The sequence below is a fragment of the Bufo bufo genome, chromosome 8, assembly GCF_905171765.1.
Source record: "Bufo bufo chromosome 8, aBufBuf1.1, whole genome shotgun sequence".
NCBI lineage: Eukaryota > Metazoa > Chordata > Amphibia > Anura > Bufonidae > Bufo > Bufo bufo.
Genome location: NC_053396.1, coordinates 4,196,968 through 4,215,647, shown reverse-complemented (window position 1 = coordinate 4,215,647; position 18,680 = coordinate 4,196,968). Strand labels below are relative to the sequence as shown.

At 49.2% G+C, this 18,680-nt stretch overlaps 1 protein-coding gene across 1 annotated transcript in view; it reads left to right on the top strand.

Annotated features, from left to right (window-relative positions):
• NCS1 (neuronal calcium sensor 1) overlaps positions 1-16,994 on the top strand; it is a 36,241-nt gene extending 19,247 nt beyond the window's left edge. The window contains exons 3-8 of the mRNA XM_040406474.1: positions 6,340-6,478; positions 6,661-6,739; positions 10,502-10,590; positions 12,698-12,775; positions 13,036-13,156; positions 16,126-16,994. Coding sequence (XP_040262408.1) covers positions 6,340-6,478; positions 6,661-6,739; positions 10,502-10,590; positions 12,698-12,775; positions 13,036-13,134 — 484 coding nt within the window. The 3' untranslated portion in view covers positions 13,135-13,156; positions 16,126-16,994. The remainder of the gene's footprint in view (positions 1-6,339; positions 6,479-6,660; positions 6,740-10,501; positions 10,591-12,697; positions 12,776-13,035; positions 13,157-16,125) is intronic.
• The last annotated feature ends 1,686 nt before the right edge of the window (positions 16,995-18,680 follow it).

The following is an 18,680-nucleotide window of genomic DNA, read 5'->3' as shown; positions in this document are numbered from 1 at the left end:
AGGTTATACCAGCTGTACTTATATAATTATGTACAGGAGATACCCAGGTTATACCAGCTGTACATATATAATTATATACAGGAGATGCCCAGGTTATACCAGCTGTACATATATAATTATATACAGGAGATGCCCAGGTTATACCAGCTGCACATATATAATTATATACAGGAGATGCCCAGGTTATACCAGCTGCACATATATAATTATATACAGGAGATGCCCAGGTTATACCAGCTGCACATATATAATTATATACAGGAGATGCCCAGGTTATACCAGCTGTACATATATAATTATATACAGGAGATGCCCAGGTTACACCAGCTGTACATATATAACTATATACAGGAGATGCCCAGGTTATACCAGCTGTACATATATAATTATATACAGGAGATGCCCAGGTTATACCAGCTGTACATATATAACTATATACAGGAGATGCCCAGGTTATACCAGCTGCACATATATAACTATATACAGGAGATGCCCAGGTTATACCAGCTGTACTTATATAATTATGTACAGGAGATACCCAGGTTATACCAGCTGTACATATATAATTATATACAGGAGATGCCCAGGTTATACCAGCTGTACATATATAATTATATACAGGAGATGCCCAGGTTATACCAGCTGCACATATATAATTATATACAGGAGATGCCCAGGTTATACCAGCTGCACATATATAATTATATACAGGAGATGCCCAGGTTATACCAGCTGCACATATATAATTATATACAGGAGATGCCCAGGTTATACCAGCTGTACATATATAATTATATACAGGAGATGCCCAGGTTACACCAGCTGTACATATATAACTATATACAGGAGATGCCCAGGTTATACCAGCTGCACATATATAATTATATACAGGAGATGCCCAGGTTATACCGGCATGGTTCATATCACTGTATACAAAACGATGTACATGTGTATGTGTGTGTATATATATATATATATATATATATATATATATATATATATATATATATACAGTACAGACCAAAAGTTTGGACACACCTTCTCATTCAAAGAGTTTTCTTTATTATCATGACTATGAAGGCATCAAAACTATGAATTAACACATGTGGAATTATATACATAACAAACAAGTGTGAAACAACTGAAAATATGTCATATTCTAGGTTCTTCAAAGTAGCCACCTTTTGCTTTGATTACTGCTTTGCACACTCTTGGCATTCTCTTGATGAGCTTCAAGAGGTAGTCCCCTGAAATGGTCTTCACTTCACAGGTGTGCCCTGTCAGGTTTAATAAGTGGGATTTCTTGCCTTATAAATGGGGTTGGGACCATCAGTGGTGTTGAGGAGAAGTCAGGTGGATACACAGATGATAGTCCTACTGAATAGACTGTTAGCTGCTTTTTTCTTGCCATAATACAAATTCTAACAGTCTATTCAGTAGGACTATCATCTGTGTATCCACCTGACTTCTCCTCAACACCACTGATGGTCCCAACCCCATTTATAAGGCAAGAAATCCCACTTATTAGACCTGACAGGGCACACCTGTGAAGTGAAGACCATTTCAGGGGACTACCTCTTGAAGCTCATCAAGAGAATGCCAAGAGTGTGCAAAGCAGTAATCAAAGCAAAAGGTGGCTACTTTGAAGAACCTAGAATATGACATATTTTCAGTTGTTTCACACTTGTTTGTTATGTATATAATTCCACATGTGTTAATTCATAGTTTTGATGCCTTCATAGTCATGAAAATAAAGAAAACTCTTTGAAAGAGAAGGTGTGTCCAAACTATTGGTCTGTACTGTATATATACACACCTACAGATACTGTCTGTCGAGCAGCTGTATCTAATCCTATCCTGTGTGATACTGTCTGTCGAGCAGCTGTATCTAATCCTATCCTGTGTGATACTGTCTGCTGAGCTGTGTATCTAATCCTATCCTGTGTGATACTGTCTGCTGAGCTGTGTATCTAATCCTATCCTGTGTGATACTGTCTGCTGAGCTGTGTATCTAATCCTATCCTGTGTGATACTGTCTGCTGAGCTGTGTATCTAATCCTATCCTGTGTGATACTGTCTGCTGAGCTGTGTATCTAATCCTATCCTGTGTGATACTGCCTGCTGAGCTGTGTATCTAATCCTATGTGATACTGTCTGCTGAGCTGTGTATCTAATCCTATCCTGTGTGATACTGTCTGCTGAGCTGTGTATCTAATCCTATCCTGTGTGATACTGTCTGTTGGGCTGTGTATCTAATCCCTTGTGACACTACATCACCCATCATGTAACTGAAGTTAATACGGGGCACTGGGTGATACGGGGCTGTAGATACATCTATTTCCCTGACAGATTGCTCCACAGACGGACAGACTGCTCCCTCCTACACTTCATCCATGTTTTCGAGGATTTGGCGCGATGCACATGTTATGTATTTTCGCTGCATCTTGTGCAGTTTAGGGTGAAATTGGGCGATTTCCAGTTTATACTTAATTAGGAGCTGGAAGGAGGAAGTGAGATTTGGATGGATGTGTGGAGGAGGCGCCTGAGCCCTGTTACCATCCGAGGGCACTGCCAGTATTAGGCAAGATGGTGACTGCGAGAAGCAGAAATACAAGGCACTGTGTGAGGTAACCTGGTAGTGACAGCCGGAGGATTAGACTGGGGGGCACTATAAAACGGTCCCGTCACACAGTGATCTGCTAATTCAGTGAAGTCAGAAATAGTCAGAGTGCGGTCCCTGCAGTGTCCGACTGGCTGTAATCCAGAACCGCATTCACAATTCTGTAATATCTATACAGCTGCCATTGAGCTCAATAATAAATCTGTATGTAGTGAGCTCCCTCTAGTGGTGGCTGTATAATCTGTATGTAGTGAGCTCCCTCTAGTGGTGGCTGTATAATCTATGTAGTGAGCTCCCTCTAGTGGTGGCTGTATAATCTGTATGTAGTGAGCTCCCTCTAGTGGTGGCTGTATAATATGTATGTAGTGAGCTCCCTCTAGTGGTGACTGTATATTCTGTATGTAGTGAGCTCCCTCTAGTGATGGCTGTATAATCCTGTGTGTAGTGAGCTCCCTCTAGTGGTGGCTGTATAATCTGTATGTAGTGAGCTCCCCCTAGTGGCTGGCTGGCAGAACTCAAAGGGTAGCCTTGGGGCCTTTCCAGTTCCACCCTGTACCAGAAAAATCTGGTGTGCCCCTGGGCTCAATCCTATCCCCTTTGTTGTTTTCCATATACATGCTGCCACTCGGGAAAATCATCCAAAAACACGGTCTAACATCCCACTGCTATGCTGATGACACCCAGCTATATATGTCATTCAAACCCGATATGACAGACACAATCCCAAAAATAAACACATGCTTAGCCGATCTTCAGGAGAGGATGAATGGAAACTGGCTAAGGGCTCTTTCACACTTGCGTTGTCCGGATCCGTCGTGTACTCCATTTGCCGGAGGTGCCCGCCGGATCCGTAACAACGCAAGTGAACTGAAAGCATTTGAAGACGGATCCGTCTTCAAAATGCGTTCAGTGATACTATGGGAGCCGCACGGACGGTAAGTATGCTGCTTCCCCGCTCCCCACTACACTTTACCATGGCAAACAGGACTTTAGCGTCTTGGCAGCCATGGTAACCATTCAGAAAAAGCTAAACGTCGGATCCGGTAATGCGCCGAAACGACGTTTAGCTTAAGGCCGGATTAATGCCTTTCAATGGGCATTAATTCCGGATCCGGCCTTGCGGCAAGTGTTCAGGATTTTTGGCCGGAGCAAAAAGCGCAGCATGCTGTATTTTCTCCGGCCAAAAAACGTTCCGTTCCGGAACTGAAGACGTCCTGATGCATCCTGAACGGATTTCTCTCCATTCAGAATGCATTAGGATAATCCTGATCAGGATTCTTCCGGCATAGAGCCCCGACGACGGAACTCCATGCCGGAAGACAAGAACGCAAGTGTGAAAGAGCCCTTAGACTCAATGCTGACAAAACAGAGGTTCTTGTCATCGGAGGCCAGCGCCTAAGAGCAAAACCGCTGCAGACACAGTCAACACCACTGCAGGCAGGGAACTCGGACCTTACTAGCTCCAACACTGCGCGCAGCTTGGGTTTACTGATGGATGAGGAGTTAAACCTCAGGAACCAGATTTCAGCTGTGATAAAACACTCCTTTTTTCACCTAAGGAATATTGCAAAATTGAAGCACCTCATTCCTTCAGAAGATCTTCCAACCCTAGTTCACGCCTTCATCACATCACGGCTGGACTATTGCAATGCCCTCTATGTAGGCCTTCCTAATAAAGACCTACACCGCCTGCAGCTAGTACAGAATGCTGCCACCAGACTGTTAACAAGCCAACCCCGCCACCGTCACATAACGCCAATCCTCCGCTCACTACACTGGTTACCCATAAAATGGAGAATCCTTTTCAATATTGGCATGCTAACATTCAAATCCCTACACGACTTAGGCCCTGGATACCTGAAGGTGTTTCATCCGCGTCACACCTCACACAACCTCAGATCAAAAGGATCCAATAACCTGACCACCCCCAGAATTCAAGTAGAAACCTTTGGAGCCAGAGCTTTCTGTCACGCTGCCCCTACCTTGTGGAATGCCCTGCCGAACGCAATCAAGACAGACCCAACCCTGGACACATTTAAATCAAAACTGAAAAGCCACCTGTTTAGCCTGGCATTTACCATCACATAACTTTCCCCCCCTGTACATATCACTATGTACCGATCTGAGACAAGTTTATGCGCTTTAAATCCTATAATCTGTATGCAGTGAGCTCCCTCTAGTGGTGGCTGTATGATCTGTATGTAGTGAGCTCCCCCTAGTGGTGACTGTATAATCTGTATGTAGTGAGCTCCCTCTAGTGGTGGCTGTATAATCTGTATGTAGTAAGCTCCCTCTAGTGGTGGCTGTATAATCTGTATGTAGTGAGCTACCCCTAGTGGTGGCTGTATGATCTGTATGTAGTGAGCTCCCTCTAGTGGTGGCTGTATAATCTGTATGTAGTGAGCTACCCCAGTGGTGGCTGTATAATCTGTATGCAGTGAGCTCCCTCTAGTGGTGGCTGTATAATCTGTATGTAGTGAGCTCTCTCTAGTGGTGGCTGTATAATCTGTATGTAGTGAGCTCCCTCTAGTGGTGACTGTATAATCTGTATGTAGTGAGCTCCCTCTAGTGGTGGCTGTATAATCTGTATGTAGTGAGCTCCCTCTAGTGGTGGCTGTATAATCTGTATGTAGTGAGCTCCCTCTAGTGGTGGCTGTATAATCTGTATGTAGTGAGCTCCCTCTAGTGGTGGCTGTATATCTGTATGTAGTGAGCTCCCTCTAGTGGTGGCTGTATATCTGTATGTAGTGAGCTCCCTCTAGTGGTGGCTGTATAATCTGTATGTAGTGAGCTCCCCCTAGTGGTGGCTGTATGATCTGTATGTAGTGAGCTCCCTCTAGTGGTGGCTGTATAATCTGTATGTAGTGAGCTACCCCAGTGGTGGCTGTATAATCTGTATGCAGTGAGCTCCCTCTAGTGGTGGCTGTATAATCTGTATGTAGTGAGCTCCCTCTAGTGGTGGCTGTATAATCTGTATGTAGTGAGCTCCCTCTAGTGGTGGCTGTATAATCTGTATGTGATGAGCTCCCTCTAGTGGTGGCTGTATAATCTGTATGTAGTGAGCTCCCTCTAGTGGTGGCTGTATAATCTGTATGTAGTGAGCTCCCTCTAGTGGTGACTGTATAATCTGTATATAGTGAGCTCCCTCTAGTGGTGGCTGTATAATGTGTATGTAGTGAGCTCCCTCTAGTGGTGGCTGTATAATCTGTATGTAGTGAGCTCCCTCTAGTGGTGGCTGTATAATCTGTATGTAGTGAGCTCCCTCTAGTGGTGGCTGTATAATCTGTACGTAGTGAGCTCCCTCTAGTGGTGGCTGTATAATCTGTATGTAGTGAGCTCCCTCTAGTGGTGGCTGTATAATGTGTATGTAGTGAGCTCCCTCTAGTGGTTGTTGTATGATTTTACTGTGGGATTTATCCTGACAGTTAATAAGGTTATACTATACCAGGCTGCGTGAATTTACATGGATACACCCTCAAATAGATGACACACCTAGACTGGAGCCATGAAAGTGATATGTATGCTTCACTCTGCAGCCCTGTTGTATGGATGACGTCATGGGGGGTCTGCTGGGTTCATAGCAGGCCGCGAGCCCATCATTGGGGACCCATTTGGAGGATTCTATGGATACAAGCACCGGGTCCGCAGGATTACTTCTGCATGTATTGGCGGTGTGTAATGATGATGGGTGTAATACTCTCTTCCTCTGTGTCCTGCAGGTACAAAGGCTTTATCAAGGACTGTCCTAGTGGTCAGCTGGACGCCACCGGATTCCAGAAGATTTACAAGCAATTCTTCCCATTTGGAGACCCCACAAAATTTGCCACTTTCGTGTTTAATGTTTTTGATGAGAACAAAGTAAGTGAGCTGCGGACCCCACGGGGACACGTGTGGCCCTCTGCCCCACCCACGGCTCCCATTACTGATATCTGATTGTTGTGGATGTGAGGGAATTGCTAGCTATGCAGTTGCCGGGGAGGATTGTCCTCGGCCTGTAATGTGGGCCGCTCCGGTAATAAGAGCCATCTTCCTCTTTGCAGGATGGGAGGATTGAATTTGCGGAGTTTATCCAGGCCTTGTCGGTGACTTCACGTGGGACGCTGGATGAGAAGCTGAGATGTGAGTGATGTCTGGAGCCTTATATTGTGCTCAGGAATTACAGGATCTGCATTGTAAGGCTGCATTCACACACTGCAGATTTGTGGCGACAGTCTGCAGCGCGTGGACTCCTCCTAGTACTCTGTTCACACCTGCATGGTGGTTACCGTCACAAATGTAAAGGCAGCTGCAGATCTATCGCCCAGCGCACCCGGGCGTCTGTAATATAGTCCGTCAGGTCACCCCGGGGAGTCTGTAATATAGTCCGTCAGGTTACCCCGGGGAGTCTGTAATGGAGTCCGTCAGATCACCCCGGGGAGTCTGTAATGGAGTCCGTCAGGTCACCCCGGGGAGTCTGTAATATAGTCCGTCAGATCACCCCGGGGAGTCTGTAATGGAGTCCGTCAGATCACCCCGGGGAGTCTGTAATGGAGTCCGTCAGATCACCCCGGGGAGTCTGTAATGGAGTCCGTCAGATCACCCCGGGGAGTCTGTAATGGAGTCCGTCAGGTCACCCCGGGGAGTCTGTAATGGAGTCCATCAGGTCACCCCGGGGAGTCTGTAATATAGTCCGTCAGGTCACCCCGGGGAGTCTGTAATGGAGTCCGTCAGGTCACCCCGGGGAGTCTGTAATATAGTCCATCAGGTCACCCCGGGGAGTCTGTAATGGAGTCCGTCAGGTTACCCCGGGGTGTCTGTAATGGAGTCCGTCAGGTTACCCCGGGGAGTCTGTAATGGAGTCCGTCAGGTCACCCCGGGGAGTCTGTAATGGAGTCCGTCAGTTCACCCCGGGGAGTCTGTAATATAGTCCCTCAGGTCACCCCGGGGAGTCTGTAATGGAGTCCGTCAGGTCACCCCGGGGAGTCTGTAATATAGTCCGTCAGGTCACCCCGGGGAGTCTGTAATGGAGTCCGTCAGATCACCCCGGGGAGTCTGTAATGGAGTCCGTCAGGTCACCCCGGGGAGTCTGTAATATAGTCCGTCAGGTCACCCCGGGGAGTCTGTAATATAGTCCGTCAGGTCACCCCGGGGAGTCTGTAATGGAGTCCGTCAGGTCACCCCGGGGAGTCTGTAATGGAGTCCGTCAGGTCACCCCGGGGAGTCTGTAATGGAGTCCGTCAGGTCACCCCGGGGAGTCTGTAATGGAGTCCGTCAGGTCACCCCGGGGAGTCTGTAATGGAGTCCGTCAGGTCACCCCGGGGAGTCTGTAATGGAGTCCGTCAGGTCACCCCGGGGAGTCTGTAATGGAGTCCGTCAGGTCACCCCGGGGAGTCTGTAATGGAGTCCAGCAGATCACCCCGGGGAGTCTGTAATGGAGTCCGTCAGATCACCCCGGGGAGTCTGTAATGGAGTCCGTCAGATCACCCCGGGGAGTCTGTAATGGAGTCCGTCAGTTTACCCCGGGGAGTCTGTAATGGAGTCCGTCAGATCACCCCGGGGAGTCTGTAATGGAGTCAGTCAGGTCACCCCGGGGAGTCTGTAATATAGTCCGTCAGGTCACCCCGGGGAGTCTGTAATATAGTCCGTCAGGTCACCCCGGGGAGTCTGTAATGGAGTCCGTCAGGTCACCCCGGGGAGTCTGTAATGGAGTCCGTCAGATCACCCCGGGGAGTCTGTAATGGAGTCCGTCAGATCACCCCGGGGAGTCTGTAATGGAGTCCGTCAGATCACCCCGGGGAGTCTGTAATGGAGTCCGTCAGATCACCCCGGGGAGTCTGTAATGGAGTCAGTCAGGTCACCCCGGGGAGTCTGTAATATAGTCCGTCAGGTCACCCCGGGGAGTCTGTAATATAGTCCGTCAGGTCACCCCGGGGAGTCTGTAATGGAGTCCGTCAGGTCACCCCGGGGAGTCTGTAATGGAGTCCGTCAGGTCACCCCGGGAGTCTGTAATGGAGTCCGTCAGATCACCCCGGGGAGTCTGTAATGGAGTCCATCAGATCACCCCGGGGAGTCTGTAATGGAGTCCGTCAGATCACCCCGGGGAGTCTGTAATGGAGTCCGTCAGATCACCCCGGGGAGTCTGTAATGGAGTCCGTCAGGTCACCCCGGGAGTCTGTAATGGAGTCCGTCAGATCACCCCGGGGAGTCTGTAATGGAGTCCGTCAGGTCACCCCGGGGAGTCTGTAATGGAGTCCGTCAGATCACCCCGGGGAGTCTGTAATATAGTCCGTCAGGTCACCCCGGGGAGTCTGTAATGGAGTCCGTCAGGTCACCCCGGGGAGTCTGTAATGGAGTCCGTCAGGTCACCCCGGGGAGTCTGTAATGGAGTCCGTCAGGTCACCCCGGGGAGTCTGTAATGGAGTCCGTCAGGTCACCCCGGGGAGTCTGTAATGGAGTCCGTCAGGTCACCCCGGGGAGTCTGTAATGGAGTCCGTCAGGTCACCCTGGGGAGTCTGTAATGGAGTCCGTCAGTTTACCCCGGGGAGTCTGTAATGGAGTCCGTCAGTTTACCCCGGGGAGTCTGTAATGGAGTCCGTCAGTTTACCCCGGGGAGTCTGTAATGGAGTCCGTCAGTTTACCCCGGGGAGTCTGTAATGGAGTCCGTCAGGTCACCCCGGGGAGTCTGTAATATAGTCCGTCAGATCACCCCGGGGAGTCTGTAATGGAGTCCGTCAGATCACCCCGGGGAGTCTGTAATGGAGTCCGTCAGGTCACCCCGGGAGTCTGTAATGGAGTCCGTCAGATCACCCCGGGGAGTCTGTAATGGAGTCCGTCAGGTCACCCCGGGGAGTCTGTAATGGAGTCCGTCAGATCACCCCGGGGAGTCTGTAATATAGTCCGTCAGGTCACCCCGGGGAGTCTGTAATGGAGTCCGTCAGGTCACCCCGGGGAGTCTGTAATGGAGTCCGTCAGGTCACCCCGGGGAGTCTGTAATGGAGTCCGTCAGGTCACCCCGGGGAGTCTGTAATGGAGTCCGTCAGGTCACCCCGGGGAGTCTGTAATGGAGTCCGTCAGGTCACCCCGGGGAGTCTGTAATGGAGTCCGTCAGGTCACCCCGGGGAGTCTGTAATGGAGTCCGTCAGGTCACCCCGGGGAGTCTGTAATGGAGTCCGTCAGGTCACCCCGGGGAGTCTGTAATGGAGTCCGTCAGGTCACCCTGGGGAGTCTGTAATGGAGTCCGTCAGTTTACCCCGGGGAGTCTGTAATGGAGTCCGTCAGTTTACCCCGGGGAGTCTGTAATGGAGTCCGTCAGTTTACCCCGGGGAGTCTGTAATGGAGTCCGTCAGTTTACCCCGGGGAGTCTGTAATGGAGTCCGTCAGGTCACCCCGGGGAGTCTGTAATATAGTCCGTCAGGTCACCCCGGGGAGTCTGTATTAGATACACAAGAAGAGCATGTAGTATCCACACGATACATTAGATACAGCAGCTCAGCAGGCAGTATCGCACATGGCAGGATTAGATACACATTTAAGGAGACAGCATCACACATGGCAAGATTAGATACATAGATCAGCGGACAGTGTGACATGACAGGATTAGATACAGCAGACAGTATCATACATGACAACGTTAGATAGACTGCTCAGCTGACAGTATCACACAGAAGGATTAGATACTCAGCTCAGCAGACTGTGCTACACATGTAAGGATTAGATACACTGGTGCATTAGGCAGTATCGCACATATTTGGATTAGATACACTGGTGCATTAGGCAGTATCGCACATATTTGGTTTAGATACACTGGTGCATTAGGCAGTATCGCACATAAGCGGCTTAGATACACAGCAGCACGCTGTTCCTTGTGATCGGTGGTGATCTCTTCCACTGTTTCCTCTCCAGGGGCTTTCAAGCTGTATGACCTGGACAATGACGGGTACATCACACGGAACGAGATGCTGGACATAGTGGACGCCATTTATCAGATGGTGGTGAGTTTGCCGGCACACACACACGTCTATACACACAGATCCACTCTGGTCATTTGCTACAACTGTAATCAGACAGATCATAACTGGACAGCCAATCTGCAGCGCATTGCACCACAGTATCTGCAGAGTATTGCACCAGAGTCAGTGGCCACACATCAGCGTCGCCTCTGGGCTATGATGAGTGACTCGCATGTAGCCTGGAGTAGTATGAAAGCTGCCTCCTGTCTGAACACAGGCTTATGCGCTGCTCGGCTCCTCCGTCTCACTGGCCACGCATACATTTTCTGGCTGTTTGTCCGCTTTTAATGTCTTTTTTTTCTTTTTTTTACATCCCAACCCCTGCACTGCCCTCAGTATATATTATACACCCCCACAGTGCCCCCAGTATAAACAATAGCCACCATATTGCCCGCACTATCTATAATGGCTCCCATAGTGGCCCCAGTATATATAAGGTGCCCCAGTGCCTCCTGTATATAAAATGCCCCCATAAATACTGCCACCAGTAGTGTCCTCCAGTATAAATACTGCCACCAGTGGTGCCCTCCAGTATAAATACTGCCACCAGTAGTGTCCTCCAGTATAAATACTGCCACCAGTGGTGCCCTCCAGTATAAATACTGCCGCCAGTGGTGCCCTCCAGTATAAATACTGCCGCCAGTGGTGCCCTCCAGTATAAATACTGCCGCCAGTGGTGCCCTCCAGTATAAATACTGCCGCCAGTGGTGCCCTCCAGTATAAATACTGCCGCCAGTGGTGCCCTTCAGTATAAATACTGCCACCAGTAGTGCCCTCCAGTAGAAATACTGCCACCAGTGGTGCCCTCCAGTAGAAATACTGCCACCAGTGGTGCCCTCCAGTAGAAATACTGCCACCAGTGGTGCCCTCCAGTAGAAATACTGCCACCAGTGGTGCCCTCCAGTAGAAATACTGCCACCAGTGGTGCCCTCCAGTAGAAATACTGCCACCAGTGGTGCCCTCCAGTAGAAATACTGCCACCAGTGGTGCCCTCCAGTAGAAATACTGCCACCAGTGGTGCCCTCCAGTCGAAATACTGCCACCAGTGGTGCCCTCCAGTAGAAATACTGCCACCAGTGGTGCCCTCCAGTAGAAATACTGCCACCAGTGGTGCCCTCCAGTAGAAATACTGCCACCAGTGGTGCCCTCCAGTCGAAATACTGCCACCAGTGGTGCCCTCCAGTCGAAATACTGCCACCAGTGGTGCCCTCCAGTCGAAATACTGCCACCAGTGGTGCCCTCCAGTCGAAATACTGCCACCAGTGGTGCCCTCCAGTCGAAATACTGCCACCAGTGGTGCCCTCCAGTCGAAATACTGCCACCAGTGGTGCCCTCCAGTCGAAATACTGCCACCAGTGGTGCCCTCCAGTCGAAATACTGCCACCAGTGGTGCCCTCCAGTCGAAATACTGCCCCAAGTAATGGCCCCTCCAGTATAAATAATGCCACCAGTAATGGCTCCTCCAGTAGAAATACTGCCACCAGTACTGCCCTCCAGTAGAAATGCTGCCACCAGTGGTGCCCTCCAGTAGAAATGCTGCCACCAGTGGTGCCCTCCAATAGAAATACTGCCACCAGTGGTGCCATCCAGTATAAATACTGCCACCAGTTATGGCTCCTCCAGTATAAATACTGCCACCAGTGGTGCCCACCAGTAGAAATACTGCCACCAGTAGTGCCCTCCAATAGAAATACTGCCACCAGTGGTGCCCTCCAGTATAAATACTGCCACCAGTAGTGCCCTCCAATAGAAATACTGCCACCAGTGGTGCCCTCCAGTATAAATACTGCCACCAGTAATGACTCCTCCAGTAGAAATACTGCCACCAGTGGTGCCCTACTTGATTTCATTGGGGTCCATCTGGCCTTGAAAATCACCAAAGATAGGACATGGCCACATGCATAGCCCCATAGACTTCTATTGGTTCTGAGAACGGCCGTTTTTCCCGTTGGTGTGAATGCTGCCTTAGTGATGGATTTTACCCCGATCCTTGTGCATCATTGCCGCAGAGCCAGCAATGGAAGGGGCGGCTGGTCTTGTGCACGGCCATGGTCACAAGGGTCTGGTATTAATGTGTCTGTCCTGACAGGGGAACACGGTAGAGCTTCCCGAGGAGGAGAACACCCCAGAGAAGAGAGTAGATCGGATTTTTGCAATGATGGACAAGGTGAGAGACGTGATGCTTCTTCTACTTCTGCATAAGGGTGAATTCACACGCAGCAGTTTTGTTGCAGAAGTTTTGCGACCGACCATACATCTAAATGGAGTTTGCAGAAATTCACGCTCCTGACCCCGTTCAGATAAATGGAAGATTCTTGGTCACTGAGATTTCTGCTGTGTGGGAATTTGCTCTCGCAGGGGCTGTAGGTGCCCCCCCCCCCCCCTCCGGGGGCAGATGTTATAACCCACCCTGCGTCTTCTTCCCAGAACTCAGACGGTAGACTCACCCTGCAAGAATTCCAAGAAGGATCGAAGGCAGACCCTTCAATTGTGCAAGCGCTGTCACTATACGACGGGCTGGTATAGAGACCACCGACCACAACTGTGTGTAAGTGACCTGATTGTATGCAGGACATCAGGGGTTACTGTGCTATATATAAGAGGTGTGATGACATAACATGATAATTGCACCCTCTGCAGACAAACCCTACAAAAGGATACCTCACTCAGAGCGGGCAGCCATTGCAGTGAATGGATTCTGTTCCCATAATGCAGGGCATGCCGCTGATTTCAATGGGAAAGCACAAGTGTCATCAGGTGTCGGTGCATTCCCCATGGTATCTGCGGATAGTCACCCACAGGAGCTTCCCCTGGGAATCATCTGCTGCCGGGAGTGTGAGCTGCCCTACATAACAGGACTGGGGTGTGAAGGAAGCGATGGCACTGACGTCAGCGACAGCTCGGCCGCCCGGATCCACTGCTGTACCCGGAAGGGAAGACATGGCTGTATGTGCACTGCATCACCACAAGGGAGCGCTGCAGTGCCGAAATCCTTAATTATAATAGTGCTACTGTATCACTAATCCTATCCTGTGTGATACTGTCTGCTGAGCTGTGTATCTAATCCTACCCTGTGTGATACTGTCTGCTGAGCTGTGTATCTAATCCTATCCTGTGTGATACTGTCTGCTGAGCTGTGTATCTAATCCTATCCTGTGTGATACTGTCTGCTGAGCTGTGTATCTAATCCTATCCTGTGTGATACTGTCTGCTGAGCTGTGTATCTAATCCTATCCTGTGTGATACTGTCTGCTGAGCTGTGTATCTAATCCTATCCTGTGTGATACTGCCTGCTGAGCTGTGTATCTAATCCTATCCTGTGTGATACTGTCTGCTGAGCTGTGTATCTAATCCTATCCTGTGTGATACTGTCTGCTGAGATGTGTATCTAATCCTATCCTGTGTGATACTGTCTGCTGAGCTGTGTATCTAATCCTATCCTGTGTGATACTGTCTGCTGAGCTGTGTATCTAATCCTATCCTGTGTGATACTGTCTGCTGAGATGTGTATCTAATCCTATCCTGTGTGATACTGTCTGCTGAGCTGTGTATCTAATCCTATCCTGTGTGATACTGTCTGCTGAGCTGTGTATCTAATCCTATCCTGTGTGATACTGTCTGCTGAGCTGTGTATCTAATCCTATCCTGTGTGATACTGTCTGCTGAGCTGTGTATCTAATCCTACCCTGTGTGATACTGTCTGCTGAGCGGTGTATCTAATCCTATCCTGTGTGATACAGTCTGCTGAGCTGTGTATCTAATCCTGTCCTGTGTGATACTGTCTGCTGAGCTGTGTATCTAATCCTGTCCTGTGTGATACTGTCTGCTGAGCGGTGTATCTAATCCTATCCTGTGTGATACTGTCTGCTGAGCGGTGTATCTAATCCTATCCTGTGTGATACTGTCTGCTGAGCGGTGTATCTAATCCTATCCTGTGTGATACTGTCTGCTGAGCGGTGTATCTAATCCTATCCTGTGTGATACTGTCTGCTGAGCGGTGTATCTAATCCTATCCTGTGTGATACTGTCTGCTGAGCGGTGTATCTAATCCTATCTTGTGTGATACAGTCTGCTGAGCTGTGCATCTAATCCTATCCTGTGTGATACAGTCTGCTGAGCTGTGTATCTAATCCTGTCCTGTGTGATACTGTCTGCTGAGCGGTGTATCTAATCCTATCCTGTGTGATACTGTCTGCTGAGCTGTGTATCTAATCCTATCCTGTGTGATACTGTCTGCTGAGCTGTGTATCTAATCCTACCCTGTGTGATACTGTCTGCTGAGCTGTGTATCTAATCCTATCCTGTGTGATACTGTCTGCTGAGCGGTGTATCTAATCCTATCCTGTGTGATACAGTCTGCTGAGCTGTGTATCTAATCCTACCCTGTGTGATACTGTCTGCTGAGCGGTGTATCTAATCCTATCCTGTGTGATACAGTCTGCTGAGCTGTGTATCTAATCCTGTCCTGTGTGATACTGTCTGCTGAGCTGTGTATCTAATCCTATCCTGTGTGATACTGTCTGCTGAGCGGTGTATCTAATCCTATCCTGTGTGATACTGCCTGGTTCGCTGATGTTAGTATTTTGCAGTCTCTTTCACTCCCCGGAGACGATTCCTGGGATCATAAATCTGCTCCTGGCGTCTGGTAAACCTCACAGGAAGGAACTGTACCTGGAATCTCGATTCTAGGAAAATAACCTGCGAGGAGCAGAAGCCATCATGAATCTCCTTAAAAGAAAACACAAGGGGGCGCTGCGCCATTACTGCAGGGTTATACCGAGGACGAGGGGGCGCTGCGCCATTACTGCAGGGTCATATGGAGGACGAGGGGGCGCTGCGCCATTACTGCAGAGTTATACCGAGGACGAGGGGGCGCTGCGCCATTACTGCAGAGTTATACCGAGGACGAGGGGGCGCTGCGCCATTACTGCAGAGTTATACCGAGGACGAGGGGGCGCTGCGCCATTACTGCAGGGTTATACCGAGGACGAGGGGGCGCTGCGCCATTATTGCAGGGTTATACCGAGGACGAGGGGGCGCTGCGCCATTACTGCAGAGTTATACCGAGGACGAGGGGGCGCTGCGCCATTACTGCAGGGTTATACCGAGGACGAGGGGGCGCTGCGCCATTATTGCAGGGTTATACCGAGGACGAGGGGGCGCTGCGCCATTACTGCAGGGTTATACCGAGGACGAGGGGGCGCTGCGCCATTACTGCAGGGTCATATGGAGGACGAGGGGGCGCTGCGCCATTACTGCAGGGTTATACCGAGGACGAGGGGGCGCTGCGCCATTACTGCAGGGTTATACCGAGGACGAGGGGGCGCTGCGCCATTACTGCAGAGTTATACCGAGGACGAGGGGGGCGCTGCGCCATTACTGCAGGGTTATACCGAGGACGAGGGGGTTGAGCTGTAATTCCATACATGACCTGGGGACAAGGGTGGTGCTATTCCTAGAAGGAAACCGCGGCATTCTTCTTCTCTGAGCTCACTGTTGTTTTTGTCTTTTTTGCAGATGCCCTGGGTAATAGTATTGTTCCTGTGCCACCAGACCAATGTCAGCAGCTTATCTCCCTCTTACCAATCACTCCCATACAGTGCAAAGACGAGGACGCCCATTATTTTTGACATGCCCTTTTCTCCCCTGATCACCTTCACTCGGCACTGGCGACCTGCAGGTGGCGCTGCGGCCTCTGCCTGTGCACCCCGGTACCTGACATGCATCCGTTTTTAGAGCGTCCCGTCTTCTTCTTGCTGCTTCTTGTGTTATCTTGCACTCGGAGAGGATTGCTTATTCACAAGGAAGAGCTCGCCCAAATCAGGGGCCCCAAAGACTTTCTGGAGGGCCACAACTCCTTAAACTGTCCCTTCTGCAGAGGAGCATTAACTCTAGAGGCAGAAGAGGAGGATTGTAAGAGACTGCGATGAGGCCTTCCCGCTCCTACAGTATTTAAGAGACTTTTTGGAAGAGGGATCTCAGAGGAGGGGGTCGGGCCTGCGCCCGTGTGCTGCCCCCCGCAATGAACGGCACGCCATGGGTCATTTACATGATGCTGAATTGTGCTTTTTTTGTGAATACGTGATGATTTTTTTATAATATATATATATATAGCATATCTTTTTATTTATTCTTTATGTAGTTGTCGTGTCACATGCTTCGGGGAGGGGGGGCGCATATTGGCTACGATTCGCCTTCCTTTGTTTAAGGCATTCACGGTACATTAACCTTATGCAGCTAAAGGGTTAAAAAAAAAGTACCAACTTGGGTCGGTCTGGAAGTAAATTTTTCTTTTCCCGGATGTGTAGCTTTTAGTTCTGTGTCCTGATCACTTCTGTGCGCTGCTGATCAAAAGGTTCAATACACTCCCTGACGACGGCCTAAAAAGAAACTGCAGGGAGCGTTACGTTTAGATTGTTTCTTATTTACATAAAAAGAATAAGAAAAAAACAACAAAAAAATATAGCTACATTACCTGCCAGTCACCACAGGGGGTGCTATTGAGAGCAGAGAATCTCTGACTGCGGCAGGGGCGGCCAAGACATCATGCCATAGTCACTGCCTCTAATTGCAAAGAGAACTCGGTGGAGTTGCTATATTAGCAGTTTCCTAATATATCACTGGTGCGTTGAGGAACTGCTATCTAAGCAGTTGCATTGTACATTCTGCAGAGGACCTCCCAAACGAATGGATGCACTGGATGATGGTGGCTGTAGTCCTTTAGTAATATATGACTGAGTCAGGGTGCAACATGGAAGGCAGAGGAATTATGAGGCAGGGACTGCAATCCATCACCGGACCATGCCAAACTAAAGTAACCCCCCAATGTCCTGTGGCAGTGTACTAGTGTCAGGGAGGTAAGAGCATATAGTGCAGGCTGTTTAACCCCTTTGCTGCTGGACCGCTATGAATGTAATTGTATATGTAATGCTCTGTAGTCGCTTCAGGACCATGGTCTGTTCTGCTAATACTGCAGCTGGGCCATGTACATAAAGAACGCCAAAAACTGTGATAAGCGGATGGCAGAGGCGGCTGACAGCTGCCTATTCTCCTCTCCTTATTGAGAACACAGGCATGCTCAGCTGAACTAATTGGAGGCTAATGCTTTATAAAATCATAGGGTTACATGACAAGATCCTGTCTGTCTGCAGTCACCACTAGAGGGAGCTCACTACATACAGATTATACAGCCACCACTAGAGGGAGCTCACTACATAGATTATACAGCCACCACTAGAGGGAGCTCACTACATACAGATTATACAGCCACCACTAGAGGGAGCTCACTACATACAGAATATACAGCCACCACTAGAGGGAGCTCACTACATACAGATTATACAGCCACCACTAGAGGGAGCTCACTACTTACAGATTATACAGCCACCACTAGAGGGAGCTCACTGCATACAGATTATACAGCCACCACTAGAGGGAGCTCACTACATACAGATTATACAGCCACCACTAGAGGGAGCTCACTACTTACAGATTATACAGCCACCACTAGAGGGAGCTCACTGCATACAGATTATACAGCCACCACTAGAGGGAGCTCACTACATACAGGATTATACAGCCTCCACTAGAAGGAGCTCACTACACACAGGATTATACAGCCACCACTAGGGGGAGCTCACTACATACAGATTATACAGTCACCACAAGAGGAGCTCACTACATACAGATTATACAGCCACCACTAGAGAGAGCTCACTACATAGATTATACAGCCACCACTAGAGAGAGCTCACTACATAGATTATACAGCCACCACTAGGGGGAGCTCACTACATACAGATTATACAGTCACCACTAGAGGGAGCTCACTACGTACAGATTATACAGCCACCACTAGAGGGAGCTCACTACATACAGATTATACAGTCACCACTAGAAGGAGCTCACTACACACAGGATTATACAGCCACCACTAGAGGGAGCTCACTACATACAGATTATGCAGTCACCACAAGAGGGAGCTCACTACATACAGATTATACAGCCACCACTAGAGGGAGCTCACTACATACAGATTATACAGCCACCACTAGAGGGAGCTCACTACATAC